Source organism: Rhagoletis pomonella, unplaced genomic scaffold (assembly GCF_013731165.1).
Source record: "Rhagoletis pomonella isolate Grant_MI unplaced genomic scaffold, Rhpom_1.0 Rhpom_scaffold_00014, whole genome shotgun sequence".
NCBI classification, from domain to species: domain Eukaryota; kingdom Metazoa; phylum Arthropoda; class Insecta; order Diptera; family Tephritidae; genus Rhagoletis; species Rhagoletis pomonella.
The window spans coordinates 2,644,430-2,661,425 of NW_023458568.1; the positions used below are offsets into that span (position 1 = coordinate 2,644,430).

A 16,996-nucleotide genomic window follows, 5' to 3' on the forward strand; every position below is an offset into this window, starting at 1 on the left:
TATATAAACTTTTTAATTTTATTTAGTTCCTGAAGAATTAGCTAAATGGTATATAGCGATTATCAGTAACTTTGTCCTTTCTCTTCAATTTTTAAAATATTTTAAACCGATAATATAAAAACCTAAAATTCCCAATCGTAGAAAAACAAATTGCTTGTAAACGTAGAGAAAACTGTATGTATTACAAAAAACTTTCATCAGTCCAACTCCGGCTACGCCACAGTATTTTGGCATAGAACTCATTCCAAAATTTATGGAAAAGTCCATATTTCAAGCGTGTGCTACAAGATCCCATATCATTGTACAAATAGCCGAACCGTACTACGACTTCTACATGGTTAATTACATGATTATTTATCCATTTAAACTATCAAACGGAAATACAAGAACCTCCGAAATTAGACAAACCCTGGCTTATATCAATAGTTTCTTCCATCGACGCAGATTCTCTAACACCATAGTATGGTTTCAAAAATATATTCAAACTAGTTTTTTAAAATTAATTACACCCGATGTATGTACATAATTGAAGTAATTTAAAGCAATTCTGTTTCATTCTTTTGCGTTTGCGTTGCGTTTTCTATTTGCTTTTAAGTTCTGAACACATTGAAAACGACGGGCTACCGACCACAGCTTCCAATTTGTCATCTTTATTATCTAAGCGCTTTGTCGATGGCGACATGATTTCTTTGAACGCGGCAGCGACATCATGAATTTGTATGAGTTTGACATAAAAGAAGAGGAAGAACCTTATCTGTCGCCAGAAAAATAGAAATAGATCTAATCTGGCCACAACCACAGCCGTCGCGTAGCCCGGTCGTCGCCAAAATAATTATCTACATAAGAGTACGTGTTAAAATAATTTGACAGCTGTGGTTTGTAGCTCGTCGTTTTCTTTGTGTTCGGGCTATTACACGCTTAAATTTTGTTGAATTCCAGTTTTTGGTTCTTTAAATGGGAAACACGAAAATGTCAAAAGCAAAGCAAGAAACTTGAAACCACTTGAAGGTACAGACGCGTATGTACACTTCCCTGTTCTTCTCAACCCCTCTCTTCCACTAACAAGCAGAATTGAATTCAATACTTGAACTGTGTAAAGCCCGGTACTAGCTAAAAAAATTGTAATGGGTAAGCAAATCAATGTTGCCGAATTAATAATAATAATAATAGATTGGCGCTTACACATTTGCTAGTGTTTGGCCGAGCCTCTCCTCCGACTTGTGGCGTGCGCCTTGATGTTGTCACACAAAGCGGAGGGACCTACAGTTTTACGCCGACTCCGAACGGCGATTGTATTTTTTATGAGAAGCTGTTTTTCATGGCAGAAATGCACTCGGAGGTTTGCCATTGCCTGCCGAGGGACGACCGCTGTTAAGAAAAAAACCTTTTTCTATTTTTTTGCGATGTTGCTTTGACCAGGGCTTGAACCCAGGTGATGATGAGTGAAAGCGCGCACTGCTTACCACTACACCACAGTTGCCGAATTACCATTTTCAAAAATAAAGAAATGCCTACTAAGTAGTGCATATAATATAAGCAATACGTATATTTCCTCAAGCAAAGACTATCGATAGTGGCCAACGACCATTCCATAGTGCAAACAAATAGAATCATTCGATAGTATCGATAGTACCATCGATAGTTTTGCAGCTCTACTGTCTTGCCCTGTCATGCGCTGCGTTGGATAATCGCGTGCATGTTAAGCACATTAAACAGATTCGATATGTGGCAGCACACATAATATGCGCTTCAGCACAATGCAAGTATCACAAGTGCATTTATACCTGCATTTACTTATTTCTCGTTTGTATTAAAAAGTACAAAGTACATATATGTGTGTATGTCAGTAAATTTTTTGTAGTCGAAACATTTAGTCTTAAATAAATGAATTGTATGCTCTGAGATTGCTTTTCTGTAATTGAAATTTATTTGGCAGGTTGTAAACGATTTTGGTCGGATTTGGGAAGAAAATTTGTAGGGAAAAAAATTGTTAGTGGCAACACTGCCTGTAGGAGATGTCTTCAAAAAAGCGGTTTTATACTTTTCATACAGCTGCAAGGGTTTGAAAGTCCGCAAATCTTACCAAAACCCGAAAGAAGCTTTCTTAACCCTCTGCGTTTGATACCCATATTAAAACATTTAATTTAACTTTTTAAGTAAATTGATTATGAATTTCTTATCAAGTGGCAACACTCTTCAAAAATATTTAGAAGTGAATTTCTCTTAAGCCTTTATCATGTTGTACCCATACTAAAATACTTGATTTAAATAGGTGGCAACTCTCTTCAAAAATATTTTTGAACCTTTTGTTTGACACCCACATCGTTGTAATATTTCATCTAACTTAACGAATAGTTGTTTTTAACTTTTGAAAAAGTGGCAACCGCCTTCATAAAAATATCCTGTATGTTAACACAGGTCATAACCTATAAGTGCGCAAATGTTCATTGGGATAAGTCCAGCCGTGTTGGCTTGATAGAGACACAATCATATACACTCACTAACTAACAAACTTTTACATTCTTAATATAAGTAGGTTTGATTAAAACGATTTTAAGTTTCTAAACGGGTGGCAACTGTCTTCAAAAATATTTTCGAAAGAAAGCTTTCTTTACCCTATCTTCTTTGATACCCATATTAAAACATTTCGTTTAACCTTTTAAGTAAATTGTATTTGAATTTATTAACAGATGGCAACCCTCTTTAAAAATATTTAGAAATAAATGTCTCTTAAACCTGTCTCATTTGGTACCCACTAAAATATTTAATTAAATAGTTTTTTAAATTGATTTTAAGTTTATGAAAATTAGGAACTCTCTTCAAAAATATTTTTGAAATAAATCGTTTTTAAACTACTTTTGTTTGACACCCACATCCAACTTTGATGAATAGTTGATCTTAACTTTTGAAAAAAGCGGCAACACTCTTCAAAAATGTCCTACATATATGTTACTCCAGGTCATAGCCTATAAGTGTGCCAAATTTCAGCGAAATACCTCCAGCCATTTTAGCGTGAAAGGGATACAAACAAACACACCCACTCACAAACCTTCACATTGTTATTAGTAGGATAGGCATTCAGAATTTGTACAAAATTTCCGAGTATGAAGTTTTGTAGCCGATAAAGTAAAGGGCAAGTTTCAAGTACCTAAAGAGTCCCTATAATTTTTCAGACGTTTTTGTCGAGGCTGCAGCTCATTTTCTTCCATATAAAAATAGATTTTGTTAATGCGTTATATAGAAGAAAGTGCGCAATACCCTCGGCACAAAAATTTTAAAAATTACAGGGAATTTTTATGTACTTGAAACCTGCACTTACTTAAATTAAAAAATAGATTTTGTTCATGCGTTATATGGAAGAAAATGCGTAAAAATTCGAAATAAAAAATGCAAATGTTTTTTTTTTCGTATAATATGTATTTATTTATAGAATCTTTCCTTCGAAACTAAAAATAAGTTTTCAAATCTTACAAACTACCATTAAACTTAAAATTTCTGCTGCAATGCTTAGCAATTTTTTATTTTTTCATACATATATGTTTATTACAGTTGTTGCGGCTGTCGGAATGGACAAGATTCCGAGCATCAGGATCGCTGGATATCGTGCTGGGCAGGCGGTCTGAAAAGAGGAGTTCCAGAGCCGCACTGCCTAGTTTCCAGGCCGCGCCTTCGCTTCTCTATATTTAAGTAATTACAATCCAGTAGGCTGTGTTCGGTCGGAAATGATAAGCTTCCGAGCCGCACTGACACTGGTGTTGGGTAGTCGGTCTGAAAGGACGAGTTCCAGAGCCGAAATTGATATTTTGCGGATATCCACATACATATATTATATTGCGCATCATTTGATAATATCGGAGATATTCTTTCTTTTTAGTCTTCTTGCATATCTCAGGCTAACAAGATCTTTCGCTAGTCGATTTGGATGGTTCATTAACCGTGCTGAGTAACTGGTGCTTAGCCCTCTTATGTCCTCATGCACCATATTTACATTAAGATCTTTGTGGATATTCGTATTTTTTATGTACCACGGTGCTCCGCATATGGCGCGTAAAATTTTCGACTGCAGTCTTTGAAGTCTGTTCAAAATGGTTCCATCTAGCCCTCACTATTATTCAGTATTAGCACTCGTATCGACCGGTAAGACGTAAATCTTTTGTACTGACCGAGCTAGCTCGTTAGTAGCTGTTCGCACAACCACGTTGCGCACTAGCCCATCCTTGCTCATTATCAGCTCACTAACCATTCCTAAAGCCCAAGCGGATGGTGGAGTGTTTTCACTCTTGATGATGACCAGCTGGCCGATATTTAGGCTTTCTTGCTCCTTGCGCCACTTCTTCCTCTCCAGCAAGGTTGTAAGATACTCATTTCGCCAACGTTGCCATATATGAGTTACCATAGTCTGTCTTTCTTGCCATAGCTTCCGCCCTTTGGTGCCTGGTTGTGGCGCTATATCGAATGGAGGTGGGAGAACCAGCGGTAACGGGAATTACTTTGTTCTATCCTCCAATTACAATCGCGAATTACCCCTTTCCCACGCGCACATTCTTAATTCGGTTTGACAGTTTCTATCTCTGTGTTTTTTTTTTTTCTTCGCTACAAAACTTATGCAAAAAGTGAGTAATTGCTTTTCGTAAAGGCGTTTGTACTGTTCAACTTTCACAGGCGGTTAGTTGAATCAAAAGTTTTCCTTTTAAATACAATGATTATTTACGATTATGAATTAATAATATTCTGAACGAAATTTTTGGAAAATTTCATCACTGCTATAAAACTTGAAAAGGATGACAAGGAGGACATTTTTGCTCAAAAGGAGGACAGAGAAGGACTATATTTTTTAGGAAGACAAGTCACATTTGAGGAGGACAATCCTCCTCAAAGGAGGACGGTTGGTCAGCTTAATGTTATACAAAAACCATGCGTACACGAAAACCACATATTTCACAATGTCAATTAAACGAATGCTGAGTTGAGTCTCGTAAAAAAAAACTTTAAAACTTGATTTCCCAAAATATTTATCGTGACATATTCATATTTCTGGCATGAGGGGCACGATATGTACTTGCCGATTTGTTTTAAAAAGATTACTTAAAAAGCAGACGTCTCGGTTGCTCAGCAAACCGGTTAATCGATTCTGCAATTATTTCACATTGATTCTCAAAAACAATGTTTCGATGTATGCTTAAGTTGCATAAACCTAAAAGCAAATTTTATAAGAAATTAAACTGACATTTTATTAAAACTAGTAGTAACCCCCGAAATCCGTGTGAATGCAGTAAAGAAATTAATATTAGGAATTTAAATTTAAATATATAATTAAACGTGATATTCATTTAGCTCAAGAGTTATTTAAGAACTTCGTGAAAGACAAGAATAAATTTTGTGCTGCTAGATACCTGGAGCCTATTTCATAGAAGTGACTGGTGCGACAATTGTCGATTTCTCTATAAAATTTCACTTCCAGAATTGTCGGCGACATTTTTTCTGTTTCATATACGCTTGTAGGCAACTGTGATAATTTTTGGAAAACGACAGTGATATCATGGAAAATTTTCGACAATTGTGCTGATAATTGTCACTCTGACAAAATTGTCGCGACAAAACCAAATAGCTCCGTCCGAAAGCGTTCACAGGAGAGTTTTGTAAATTTATTTGTATGGTAACTGTTACTTTTCAATAATTTGAATATTTATTAAAACTAAAATAATGAAAATGCAATTTTTTCATGAGAATTTCATATGACTGGCGACAATATTGTCAACGACAATTTTAACACGACAATGACAATTTGTCACTTTTCCAATGGAATTTTTCATGGAATTTATGAGGTGGTGACAATTATTTTTATGAAACAAAACGCCCACCAAACCGTCGAATTATCACGGACAACATGGAAAATGCCTGGCGTTACAAAATTATCACTGTCGCTTTATGAAATAGGCCCCTGATAACCCATGATAATTTTTAAGTTAAGCCAAATATAAATTTAGTTTATTTAGTAAGTAGAGTGGAGTACTAAACTTAAATTTGTTTACTTGTTTTCATTCAAATAGAGGAATAATAACCACTGTTGCCGCGAATCATTTTTTGTGGTAGCCAACTGGTAGCTACAATTTTTTAGTTACATATACATATATACGTATACACCAAACATTTTCAAGAAGTAATGGTATAGAAAAACAGCATATATTTTATCCAACCAAAAACCTTTTTGTATAAAGGGGAAGTATACGACACCAGCTTGCTGGCTCCAGCATATAACTTACCAGCATGCTGGTTCAATATTTATTTCTTTTCAAATGAGGTCGAGGAAAGATGGAAATGATTAGAGCCGAAATTTCATAATTTGTCTACCATTTTGTTAAACATTGTTTTTTTTTTTTTGATTCACAACTGCAATATCGTGAACTTAATCTTCCAAAAACACGGCTTTGACTCATATAGTGCAAGAAATTTCCGCCAAAATACTTTTTACTTAGAAAATTGAGCTAACTTCACCACTCACGACACCAGTAGCTGGTACAATCACACCTCAAGAACATACACAGTCAATCGACTTGATAAACCATTTAACAAATTAAGCATATCAAGGGCCGTAAGTTAACAGCCTTAACACTTTTACAGTATCTATTTATTTAATACGCGAAGGCATTTTTTGTGCAGCATAAAAGATCTGCACCGTTCGCTCGATTTTCAAAAATGGGGTGTCAAATTAAATCGCTTGGCCTGTAGATGTGCAAACTGGTTTCATTTTTTCGAAAAGAGCTGCCATCTGTTAAAATTTGAGCTCAAGTTATTTACTAATCAATGCCCTCCAATCCGCACCGTCCGTTCGATTTTCAAAATTGAGGTAGCAAATTAAAGGGCTTAGGGTGTGGGTGTTAAGAAGGTTTTACGTTTTCGAAAAATGTTGCCACCTGTTATGAAATTAAACTCAAATTAATTAAAAAGTTAAATCAATTATTAAATATAGTATCAATCGAAATAGTTTTGTAAAGGCTTTACTTAGCTACGTATAGGAGGGTTGCCACATGTTTAAAAAATGTAATTAAATTTAAATTAAAGGAATTTGGTAAGTGAATAAGGTATCGGTATATGGGTGTCATACAAAAGAGGTTTAAGAAGGTAGTAGTTTGGAAATATTTTGAATAGGGTTGCCACCTATTTGAGAAGTCTAATTGAACTATTTTATTCCCAAGTTATATGAAATGTTAGCGATGGATGTCAAATGAAAGAGCTTCAAGAAATACTTAGTTTGACAATTTAGAACATTTTTGATGTGTTTGAGGGTTGCCCAGTTTAAAGGCCTAAACTAAAATTATTTAATAAGTTAAATGAATTACTAACCGATGGTTATCACTGAAAATGGGTTTAAGATCTTTTATTTAAGAACTATATTTAGGAGGGTTGCCACGTGTTTAAAAAAATGAGTCTCCACTTAATTCATCAGTTACTTGAAACATTTGAATAGTCCACTTGCAAACAGCGTTATGTGATTTTATGATAATAAGCCATAAATTTAAAAAACGATTACGACAACAAGTAACATCTAAATTGAATCTTTTTCTTTATTACCTGAAAATTTTGATAATTAACAGCCTAAGAGCATTATAACATAGCATAACATAAAATAACATTACCAATCTACACGACCTAAAGCAGTTTTCTAAGTTTATCTGAAGATGGAGTCTTTTGAAAGTTTATAAATAAGTATGATAGCTACTTTTGCAAGAGTAGTTAACATTTTATGCGTTTTTTGCAGAATATACAAAGATTTTGCACTGGGTTGTAAGTGGACATGAATCTACTTTAAATACTCGTACGTTACCCACCAAAAACTAAAAATCGAAAAAATTTTACATAGCGCACTTTGCAAGTGGACTACTCAATGTCAGACGATATTTAAGGAAATTTTAGTTCGAAAATAATTTTTAAGAGGGTCGCCGTCTGTTTTTAAAGTGGTATTTCGTTCAAAATTATACATAAGTTACATGAAATTTTAAAATATGTTTATCAAAGGAACGAGTGTTAAGAAATCTTTAAATTGAACATTTGGTTTTTTTTTTGTTGAAAAATACAAGCTCAAATTATTTAATAAGTTAATCGGATTGTGAAAAGATGGGTATCAATCGAAATGAGTTTGAAAATAATTGCCATGTGCTTAAAAATACTAAATTCAACTTAATTCATCAGTTAATTGAAATATGTATAACAATGCCAGGCGAAAGATTTTAGTTTAAAAATACCTTTAAAGAGGTTGCCACCTGTTTGATAAGTCACATTTGTTTTACTTATACGAAAGATACATAAATGAATTATCGAAATATTAGTGTCAAACGAAAGAGTTTTAAGAAAACTATCGGCTCACAATATTTTTAATTAGAATTGCCTTCTATTTTTATTTATTTTTTTAAAGGTCATCGCATCTGCAACGTTATTTCGTATTTCCAAAATTGGAAGTCAAATTAAAGAACTGGGATTCTACATAGATGTGCACAGGTTTTATTTTTTGAAGTAACATGAAAACCGACACCATGCGAGACCTCTCATCACTCAGAAATGGTTAGATTAATCATTAGGAATATTTTTAAAGGTTTTTGAATAGAATGGAAGATCGGCCTATCTCGGCAGCCAGTTCGAAAACGCCCTATCTCAGAAAATTTTTCAACATCGTTCTATCTCAGAAAACTTTTCAAGAACACCCTACTTCAGAATTTGATTGAAAAACACCCTACCTCAGAATTTGGTTGAATAACGCCCTATCTCAGCTGCCGGTTCAGCTTATTTTCAAAGTATTTTCGTTTGAGATAGGGCGTTTTTGAACCGAATTCTGAGATAGGGCGTTCTTCAACAAAATTCTGAGATAGTGTGTTTTTCAATAAAATTCTGCAATAGGTTGTTTTTCAATAAAATTCTGAAGTAGGGAGTTCTTGAAAAGTTTTCTGAGATAGGGCGTTTTTGTACCGGCTGCCGAGATAGGTCGATCTTCCACTCAGCCATCGATATGTAGGACAGGCGTATAAAAAATTAATAAATGTGAAGTAAATACATATCGTCACCCTTATGCCAGAAGCATGAATGATCAAATTTACCAATTTTGAGTTATTGGGTTGACTTATTTAAACCTTTGGATGTTCTATTTTATACCAAAAGCCAGAATACCATGCGTACATGGAAAGCATATATTTCACAATATTAATTACATGAATGCAGAGTTAAGTCTCGTAAAAAACTTCAAACTATATTTCCCAAAATTTTAATTTTTACACATTCATGTTTCTGGCATGCGGGGAACGATATTTACTTGCCGAATTGTTTTACAAAAATTATTTAAAAATCAGACGTCTCGGTTGCTCAGCAAATCGGCTAATCGTTTCTGCAATTATTTCACATTGATTCTCTAAAACAAAGTTTCGATGTATGCTTAAGATTCAAAAACATAAAGGTAATTTTTATAAGAAATTAAACTGACAATTTATCAAAACTAGTAGTAACCCCCGAAATTCAGGTGAATGCAGTAAATAAATACTTGCTAAAATTAAAAAAAGCGTGTAATAAAAGGGTATATTCGTAAATAAACTCAGTATTTAGTTGAAGACTTATTTAAAGAACTTCGTGAAAGACAACAATTAAACTTGTACTGCTAGAGGCTCGATAACCCAGAAATTTGGCGCCGTTTATGGGGAAAGGCATTAAGTATCACACTTTTAATCTAAAGCTTTCTTAACCCTTTCAGTATGAAATTTCAACCACTGATTCTAAAAATTAAAAATTAAATTAAAATATGTGTACCGGCTAATTTTGTATCGTTCATTTCAAAAATCACATAAACAAGTATGTAGAACTTGGGGCTTTGCCGTCATTCACTGTCCTTTATAATGGTCAGTGATATCCTAGGTGTTTAAAAAAGAAAGTGATGCCAACTATTTTTATTTTTTGCTTTCATGAAATATATTTCAAAACTATGAATAACACTGTGTCACAAAAACAAAAAAATTCCAGAACACACGAAAGAATCTATATACTCACGAAACTAAAGGCCAAATATAGTAAAACTGCGTTTTTAGTTTTTCACTCTGACGTCAGGATTTTTTTTCAAAGGACTTTGAAATTTTAATAATTTTTTAAAAAAAGCAGTGCAATGTAGATAACAATATGGGTACCAAATGAAACAGAAAGTTCTGTTGAGTTTAAGAACAGTAAAATTTTTGCTGTATGTAAAATTGTTTGGTTAGCAAGGACGAATAGGTATTGAAAATGTGCTTTTAATAAATTTTATCTTTTCAAGTCAATGTAGTTTGCAGGACGAAATTCGATGATGTGGTCGTTTGTACATGTATTAGTCCTCAAACAATAATTTTTTCAAAAATAAATATTGCAAATATTTAAGGATTTTTAAGGACAAAATTTTTGATTTTTTTTATGCGCCAAAACATTTATTCTGTTATAATTCTACAGAATTTTTTCTTATATTTGATACCCTTATCTTTATACTACATTCCACTGAATTTTTTAAAAAAGTTTTGAAATATTCATATTTTTTAATTCCAAGGTCCTTTTAAAAAACGTCAGGCGTCAGAGAGAAAAACTAAGTAAGTGATTCAAATAAATGACCACGTGCTTATTTTTTTTAAACATTCGTAATGTTTTTCAAGCTTTTTTGGTCATTTTTCTATAAAAAATACGGTTCAAGCTTTAACCACATAAATCACAGCTACAAACCTTATACAAAATTTAGGAAAATTCCACAAATTTTCAACTTTTTAATCTGATTCTTTAGACAACTTTTGGGTATGCAATTTTAGTCTAATGAAGTGCAAGTTTCAAATGGCCAGAAAATTTCTGAGAATATTTTTGTGGTGACGGATTTTTGCCCTTTTTCCATATAAACAGGAATTTCTTACGAAACAAAATGAGGGAGACCGTTAGCAACAAAATTTCAAAAAATCAACCCAATTTTTTTGAAGATTACACTTGTTATATAAAAACCGCAAAAGTAGTCTCCAAAAAACAATTATCAACTATCGATTTTTTAGCTGGATGAAACCTGCACTTCATTGGACTAAAATTGTATGGGCTAGAAAACTGCATAACCAAAAATGTTGTAAAGATTCAAGAAAAGGTGAAATTTTGTTGGATTTTCCTAAACTTTGTATAAACTTTGAAACTGTGATTTATATGTTTTTTTCTACCGGGCAAAGAATTTTGCTTTCAGTGCCACACAGAAGACGGGAAGAAGGACGCTTCCAGGTATCTAAATTCAGGAATGAGTACTCAAAACACTCTCTTAGTGTCACAATCCCGACTCTACTTAATGAACTACCTGCAAACAACTTAAATCTACCAAAAACACCGCATAGAGAAACATTAATTAACAATCATTATTTGAACTCAATGTAAAAGATGAATTTAATTGTAATATGATAATTAAACAAAAGCTATTACTAAACAAATGTAGCAACGAACAATAGTTCGTAATATAATAATAATAAACTATACCCGGAGATAAGCTCCCTAAGCTTCGCGGAGTACAATAATGGAATTGTGTAATATTGTACTGAATATATATTTGAATAAAAAATAAATAAAATAAAATTAAAAAGATTTCTTGGTATTGTATAGAAGGTAAACTTCACAGGTTAGGGGGGGGGGGGCTAGGTATCGACGCCCATGCCGAGATATACCTTTGTAATCATAAAGTGGGCGGTGCCACGCTCAACTCCTAGAGTTCTATAGCATTCTTATTTATTGATAGAAAAGTGTTGTAACTATTAACTTGGAGTAAGTTAGCATGCTCAGTTATTGAAACATCGGAGTTTTCGTATTTCTGAAATTGACCGTTAGTGATTTGAACAATTTTTACCGAATTGCTTTTACGTACCAAAGTTATTAAGAGAACCCAGTTTGACAGAAATTGATAAATCGGTTACCGAGATACACATATGTGGTCATAAGGGCGCCACGCCCACTATCCAAAAACTTATAATAATCTAATTTTCCGCTAAGTGGTTATTGCAATCATCGATTTTAGGGGAATTAGCTTTAATAGTTACTGATTCATCGCAGTTTAGGTGTTTCTGTAAATTACGGTTATATGGTAGGTGGGCGTGGTCTTTGCCCGATTTCAAAGATTTCCAACAGATTTCTTTGCTAGACCCTAGGAAAGACTCGTACCGAGTTTGGTAAGGATTGATGAAGCGGCTATTAGACACAGCGTTTCATCAAAATAATAATAATTTCTACCAAAATTCTACTTTACATATTAGTTTTCTGCAATTTGCATCCAATGTTTACTGAAATATCGTAGTTTTTGTATTTTTCGAAAATACCTTTATATGGGAAGTGGGCGTGGTTACAGTCCGATTTCGCCCATTTTCAATACCAGCCTACCTTTGATAAAGGGAAACCTATATACAAAATTTCGTTGAGATTCTCAATCGTCGTTTACACGGACGGACAGACAGACATGGCTTAATCGACTTCTTTATTTATTCTGAACATTTATGTATATATTTGTCTATATCTATCTCGTTTCGTTTTGACTGTTACAAACAACGGTTATGTGAACAAAGTTAATATACCCTTGTGCAACGCAAAAAAACACATGTGTGTAGCGCAGATAATGAGACGAATACAATTGCTTATTGTATCTAATTTTGGTACCACGTTGCTATGTTTTTATAATTTTTCACATTTAGTCTGTTTTTTTTAATTTGTATACATATATTTTTTTGATACGAAGGATATGATCAGGGAACGGATTTTTAGGACCTAAACACCTATAAAAAAGCCAAATTAAGTAACGAAATAGGCTGGAAAAGGCAAAATAAAATAACGAAAAAGGCAGCAAAAGGCACTAGGTATTGCAAAAAAGGCAAAAAAAGGCAAAACAAAATAGGGACAAAGGCAGGAAAAGGCAAAAAAATGGTAATGCCAAAAAAGCAAAATAAGGCCATAAAAAAAACAGAAAATACGAAGAACAATCAAAAAATATTTTTATTTTAGAAATTTTTATATTACAAGAAAAAGAGAAAAACTATGAACTAGTTTCATTATATGAAAAATTTGTACTTTGACTCTTTGACTATTTTATCCTTTCGAGTTTCTAACTCATAAAACCTTAATCTGTATAGTTGTAGTAACATTGAACCACAAGATGCATTTTGAAGTTTTCTGGCAGCATTTTCATTCGATTTTCGCGAAGAAAGGCCTTGAATGTACTAAATGAGCGCTCGACGTAAGTTGATAAAAATGGAGCCCAATTTAAATATGGAACGTTTGAAACATTCATATTATCAGGTATAAGGGCATTTTCCTCGCCCTTTACAATTTTATACACACCCCTTATTGTCTTCAAGCCTACGTTAGCTGAGAAAACGGCTTTGAATTTTTCCAACACCAATTTGGCAAGAGGTCCCTGCGCTTCTATAAGCCGCATGGGCATGTGTATATTTTTTAATCTAAAAAAAAATTGTAAATGCTATAATCACTCTTTTAAAGGTAGAAAAGGCAAAAAAGGGCAAATATCTTAAAAAAGGCAAAAAAAGGCAAATATCTTAAAAAAGGCAAAAAAAGGCAACATCAAATGTGTATACATGGAATCAGGGAAAGCTAAATCGTGGACATTCTTAATCGAATATACTCTATCTCTTTAGCAGAAAAAAAGGCAATTTCCATAAAATCCGTTCCCTGGATATGATCATCCTTTTTCGCTTTATTCTGTATTCGAAGAATTATATGGTTCAATGGAATTGAATTCAATGTTAAATATTTGAATAAATCATTCAGATTTAGAAAGCGTTTTTAGAAATTTATTTAAGAAAAATAAAACATTTACACCCAAAGTCATAAATAATAAAGATGGCTTTAGCTGCTTTATAAATAGAAAATTTGTATGAAAATGTCACTTTATAGAGCTCTTTAAATCTATTTTATTTTTTGTGAATAGGGCCGATAGATTTTTGTTTGGATTTTCGTTGATTTTTAATTTCCTACCACAAAATAATTGATATATAAAATACCTCTTCGAGGTAAATATTTCGAGTGACGAAAGCTGAACTAGAATCAAGAAATTTATTATATCAATTTCGTGCCGAAAATTATACACATTTTTTTAACTGCCCTGGAGACTGACGCAAAATAGTTTTATTTATTCGGACCGTTGCAAAGTTCTGTCCACTCTTAGGGCACATTCACACAGAATGCGGAGTCGAGCCGAGCGAAGCTGTTACGAGTTAAGTGAAGTTTTAAAATTGCTGTAGCTATATATATGAAAGTATTCATACAGCAAGCTTTTTCAGACGCGCTTTGGAGCGGAAAGCAAATTTTACAACTAAAGTTCTGAATAAAATTGAGCATTTTTGCCGCTTTTCATTGACGGTAATTGTTGTGGTATCTTTCCTGCCGAGTCCCTCAGAAAAGCTACGCTTCGCTTCATTCAGTGTGAACAGCAGCAGCTTCGCCTTGTTCCACCTTGCTTTGCTCGACGCCGCCGGGCTTTCTGTGTGAACGCACCCTTAGAAACTCAAAATAAAAAAATAAAAACTTTAGCAACGATTCGTATGAATACCACTAGTTAGCGTCAGTTTCCAGGTCAGTTAAAAAAATGCGTATAATTTTCGGTACGTAATTGATATCACAAATTTTGTGTTTCTAGTTCAGCTTTCGTCACTCGAAATATTTTCCTCGAAGAGGTGTTTTATTTGATTATATATTTACTTGTATTACTTATGACTCGTAAGTAACGAGTATTTACTAGTATTACTTAGAATACTACAATAACCATAACTAATAAAAATTCCGATATATTTTTACAGCGTTGGGCGGTGGTTTCCCTTCGTTATTTTAATCCTGTGGGCGCACATCCAAGCGGGCGCATTGGTGAAGACCCTAATGGAGAGCCTAACAATTTAATGCCGTTTATTGCCCAGGTGGCTGTAGGGCGGCGAGATGTTTTACGAATTTACGGATCTGATTTCCCAACAAAAGATGGTACTGGAGTCCGTGACTATATACATATTGTAGACCTTGCTGAAGGCCATCTAAAAGCCTTGGAAAAATTAAGAAATGTTGCCGAAACTGGATTCTTTGCATATAATCTTGGGACTGGTGTTGGATATTCTGTTCTGGAAATGGTACATGCCTTTGAGAAAGCTAGCAAACGTAAAGTAAACTTTGAATTTACTGACCGACGTTCTGGAGATGTCAGTACTTGTTATGCCGATGCGTCGTTAGCGGAAGCTTCTCTTGGGTGGAAAGCTAAACGCGGAATACATGAAATGTGTAAAGACACTTGGCGTTGGCAAAGCAATAATCCCAACGGCTACGCTCCTAAATAATTTTAAATATAGGGTGAATTCCAAAACGTCAAAATACAAAGCATCAGTGTCTTTTATTTCTAAACAGCACTTGGAGAAAAGGTCTAACATACGCAACCTAGTTGAAAACTAGCATCTAACATTGGTTGCGCACATTTCAAATTACAATCTACTGAGGTTTAGAAATAAGAAATACCTGATGCTTTGTATTTTGACGTTATGGAATGCAGCCATACTTAACCTCATTATGTACATTTGACATGCAAAAATAGGTCAATATACTTTCCACCTCTATCATATCGCACACCTAGATTTAAAGTGGGATCAACTCCCTTACTTACCTCCAATGAATGCAAATATTTGTTTCTTCATGATTATATTCACTAACTAAAAAAATACTGTTATACCTGTTTTTGTATTAAATGCGTTGAATCTGTACGATCCACAAGCAGTTATATTTCCCGAACTGAATTTTGAGTTGGCTCACTTTAGATCTAGGTGTGCGATATACATATGTGTTTTAATGAGAACTACAGGAGTTAAGAAAAGTCAAAAGTAAAATGCAGCGCTGTTTTCAAATCCAAATATCTCGAAAACCATAGCACAGATTCAAATAATTTTGATGTCATTCAATTGGAGATATGAATCCGTTTGATCCGTTTGATATGCAAATATTATATATATATTGAAATTTTTTAGCAAAAATCCAATCTATGTAAAAAATGGCAAACAATTTTAAAGAAGCACATTTTATTTTAACTGCCTTATCTATTTAATATTTTCAAAAATCGTATAGTTAAATAGCAAATGAATCAAGCTTTCATTTGTTTTACAACATGTTGTCTCCAGTCCTTGCTATGCAGAACGGATTTTTAGGACCTAAAAATCTATAAAAAAAAGCAAAATAAAAGAACGAAATAGGCTAGAAAAGATAATATAAAATAGCGAAATAGGCAGGAAGAGGCACGGGAAATCGCAAAAAGGCAAAATGAGGCACTAAAAAAGACAAAAACCGGAAAATAATCAAAAAATACAGTTATTATTCAGTTTCAGCGTTGTGCCATCTTCAGTGTCATTTTTCGTTCTGAATAGTTTCTGTTTGTCCGTCACTACTTATAGCCGTGCTTAATCGTCGTTGGTTTTTAGTTAGGTAAGTCTCATCGGATTATATTCTTTCGTTCAACCAGTGGTTTTTGTTCTGTGCATACATCCGCAAGTAGAAATCAACTGCTCACTTCTTGATTAATTGTTGCTTGGATTCACAGGCAGTGTTGCTACTTGAAAATATTTTTAGGTACCAAAACGCCTACCAAATCAGTTTCCAAACTACCAAAATTTGTTCATCATTAAAACGAGATTTCGCGAGTTTGCGAGGTTTTTAGCTACACAAATTAGCAGTAAAAATTAAAACTGCACGTAATATTGTTTACAGTATTGGTTAATTATTCACACCAATCTTTCAGATTAAACAAAAGAAATTCGGGCCTTTAAATAAAATAATTAATTTATTGCATAAAAAACTTTTGTAAAACAAGTAAATCACCCCTATTGCGAATGTCGACTGGCAGTAGATAAACGACTATTAAGCGATTATCGATTATCGATGCTATTGCGAGTGTCGCTTAGGCGCTCAAGTAGCGACTGTGAATACTTTTTAATCGCTCATCCTTCTATTGCTGTTT

At 33.7% G+C, this 16,996-nt stretch overlaps 1 protein-coding gene across 3 annotated transcripts in view; it reads left to right on the plus strand.

Moving 5' to 3' along the window:
* LOC118749167 (UDP-glucose 4-epimerase) overlaps positions 1–16,996 on the plus strand; it is a 519,161-nt gene that overhangs the window by 461,284 nt on the left and 40,881 nt on the right. For 2 of the 3 annotated variants that reach the window (XM_036483938.1, XM_036483939.1), the window contains exon 4: positions 14,814–16,070. The exons of the other annotated variant lie outside the window; for it this stretch is intronic. In XM_036483938.1, coding sequence (XP_036339831.1) covers positions 14,814–15,335 — 522 coding nt within the window. In that variant the 3' untranslated portion in view covers positions 15,336–16,070. Of the gene's footprint in view, positions 1–14,813; positions 16,071–16,996 lie in introns of those variants that run through there. 3 annotated transcript variants of the gene reach the window in all.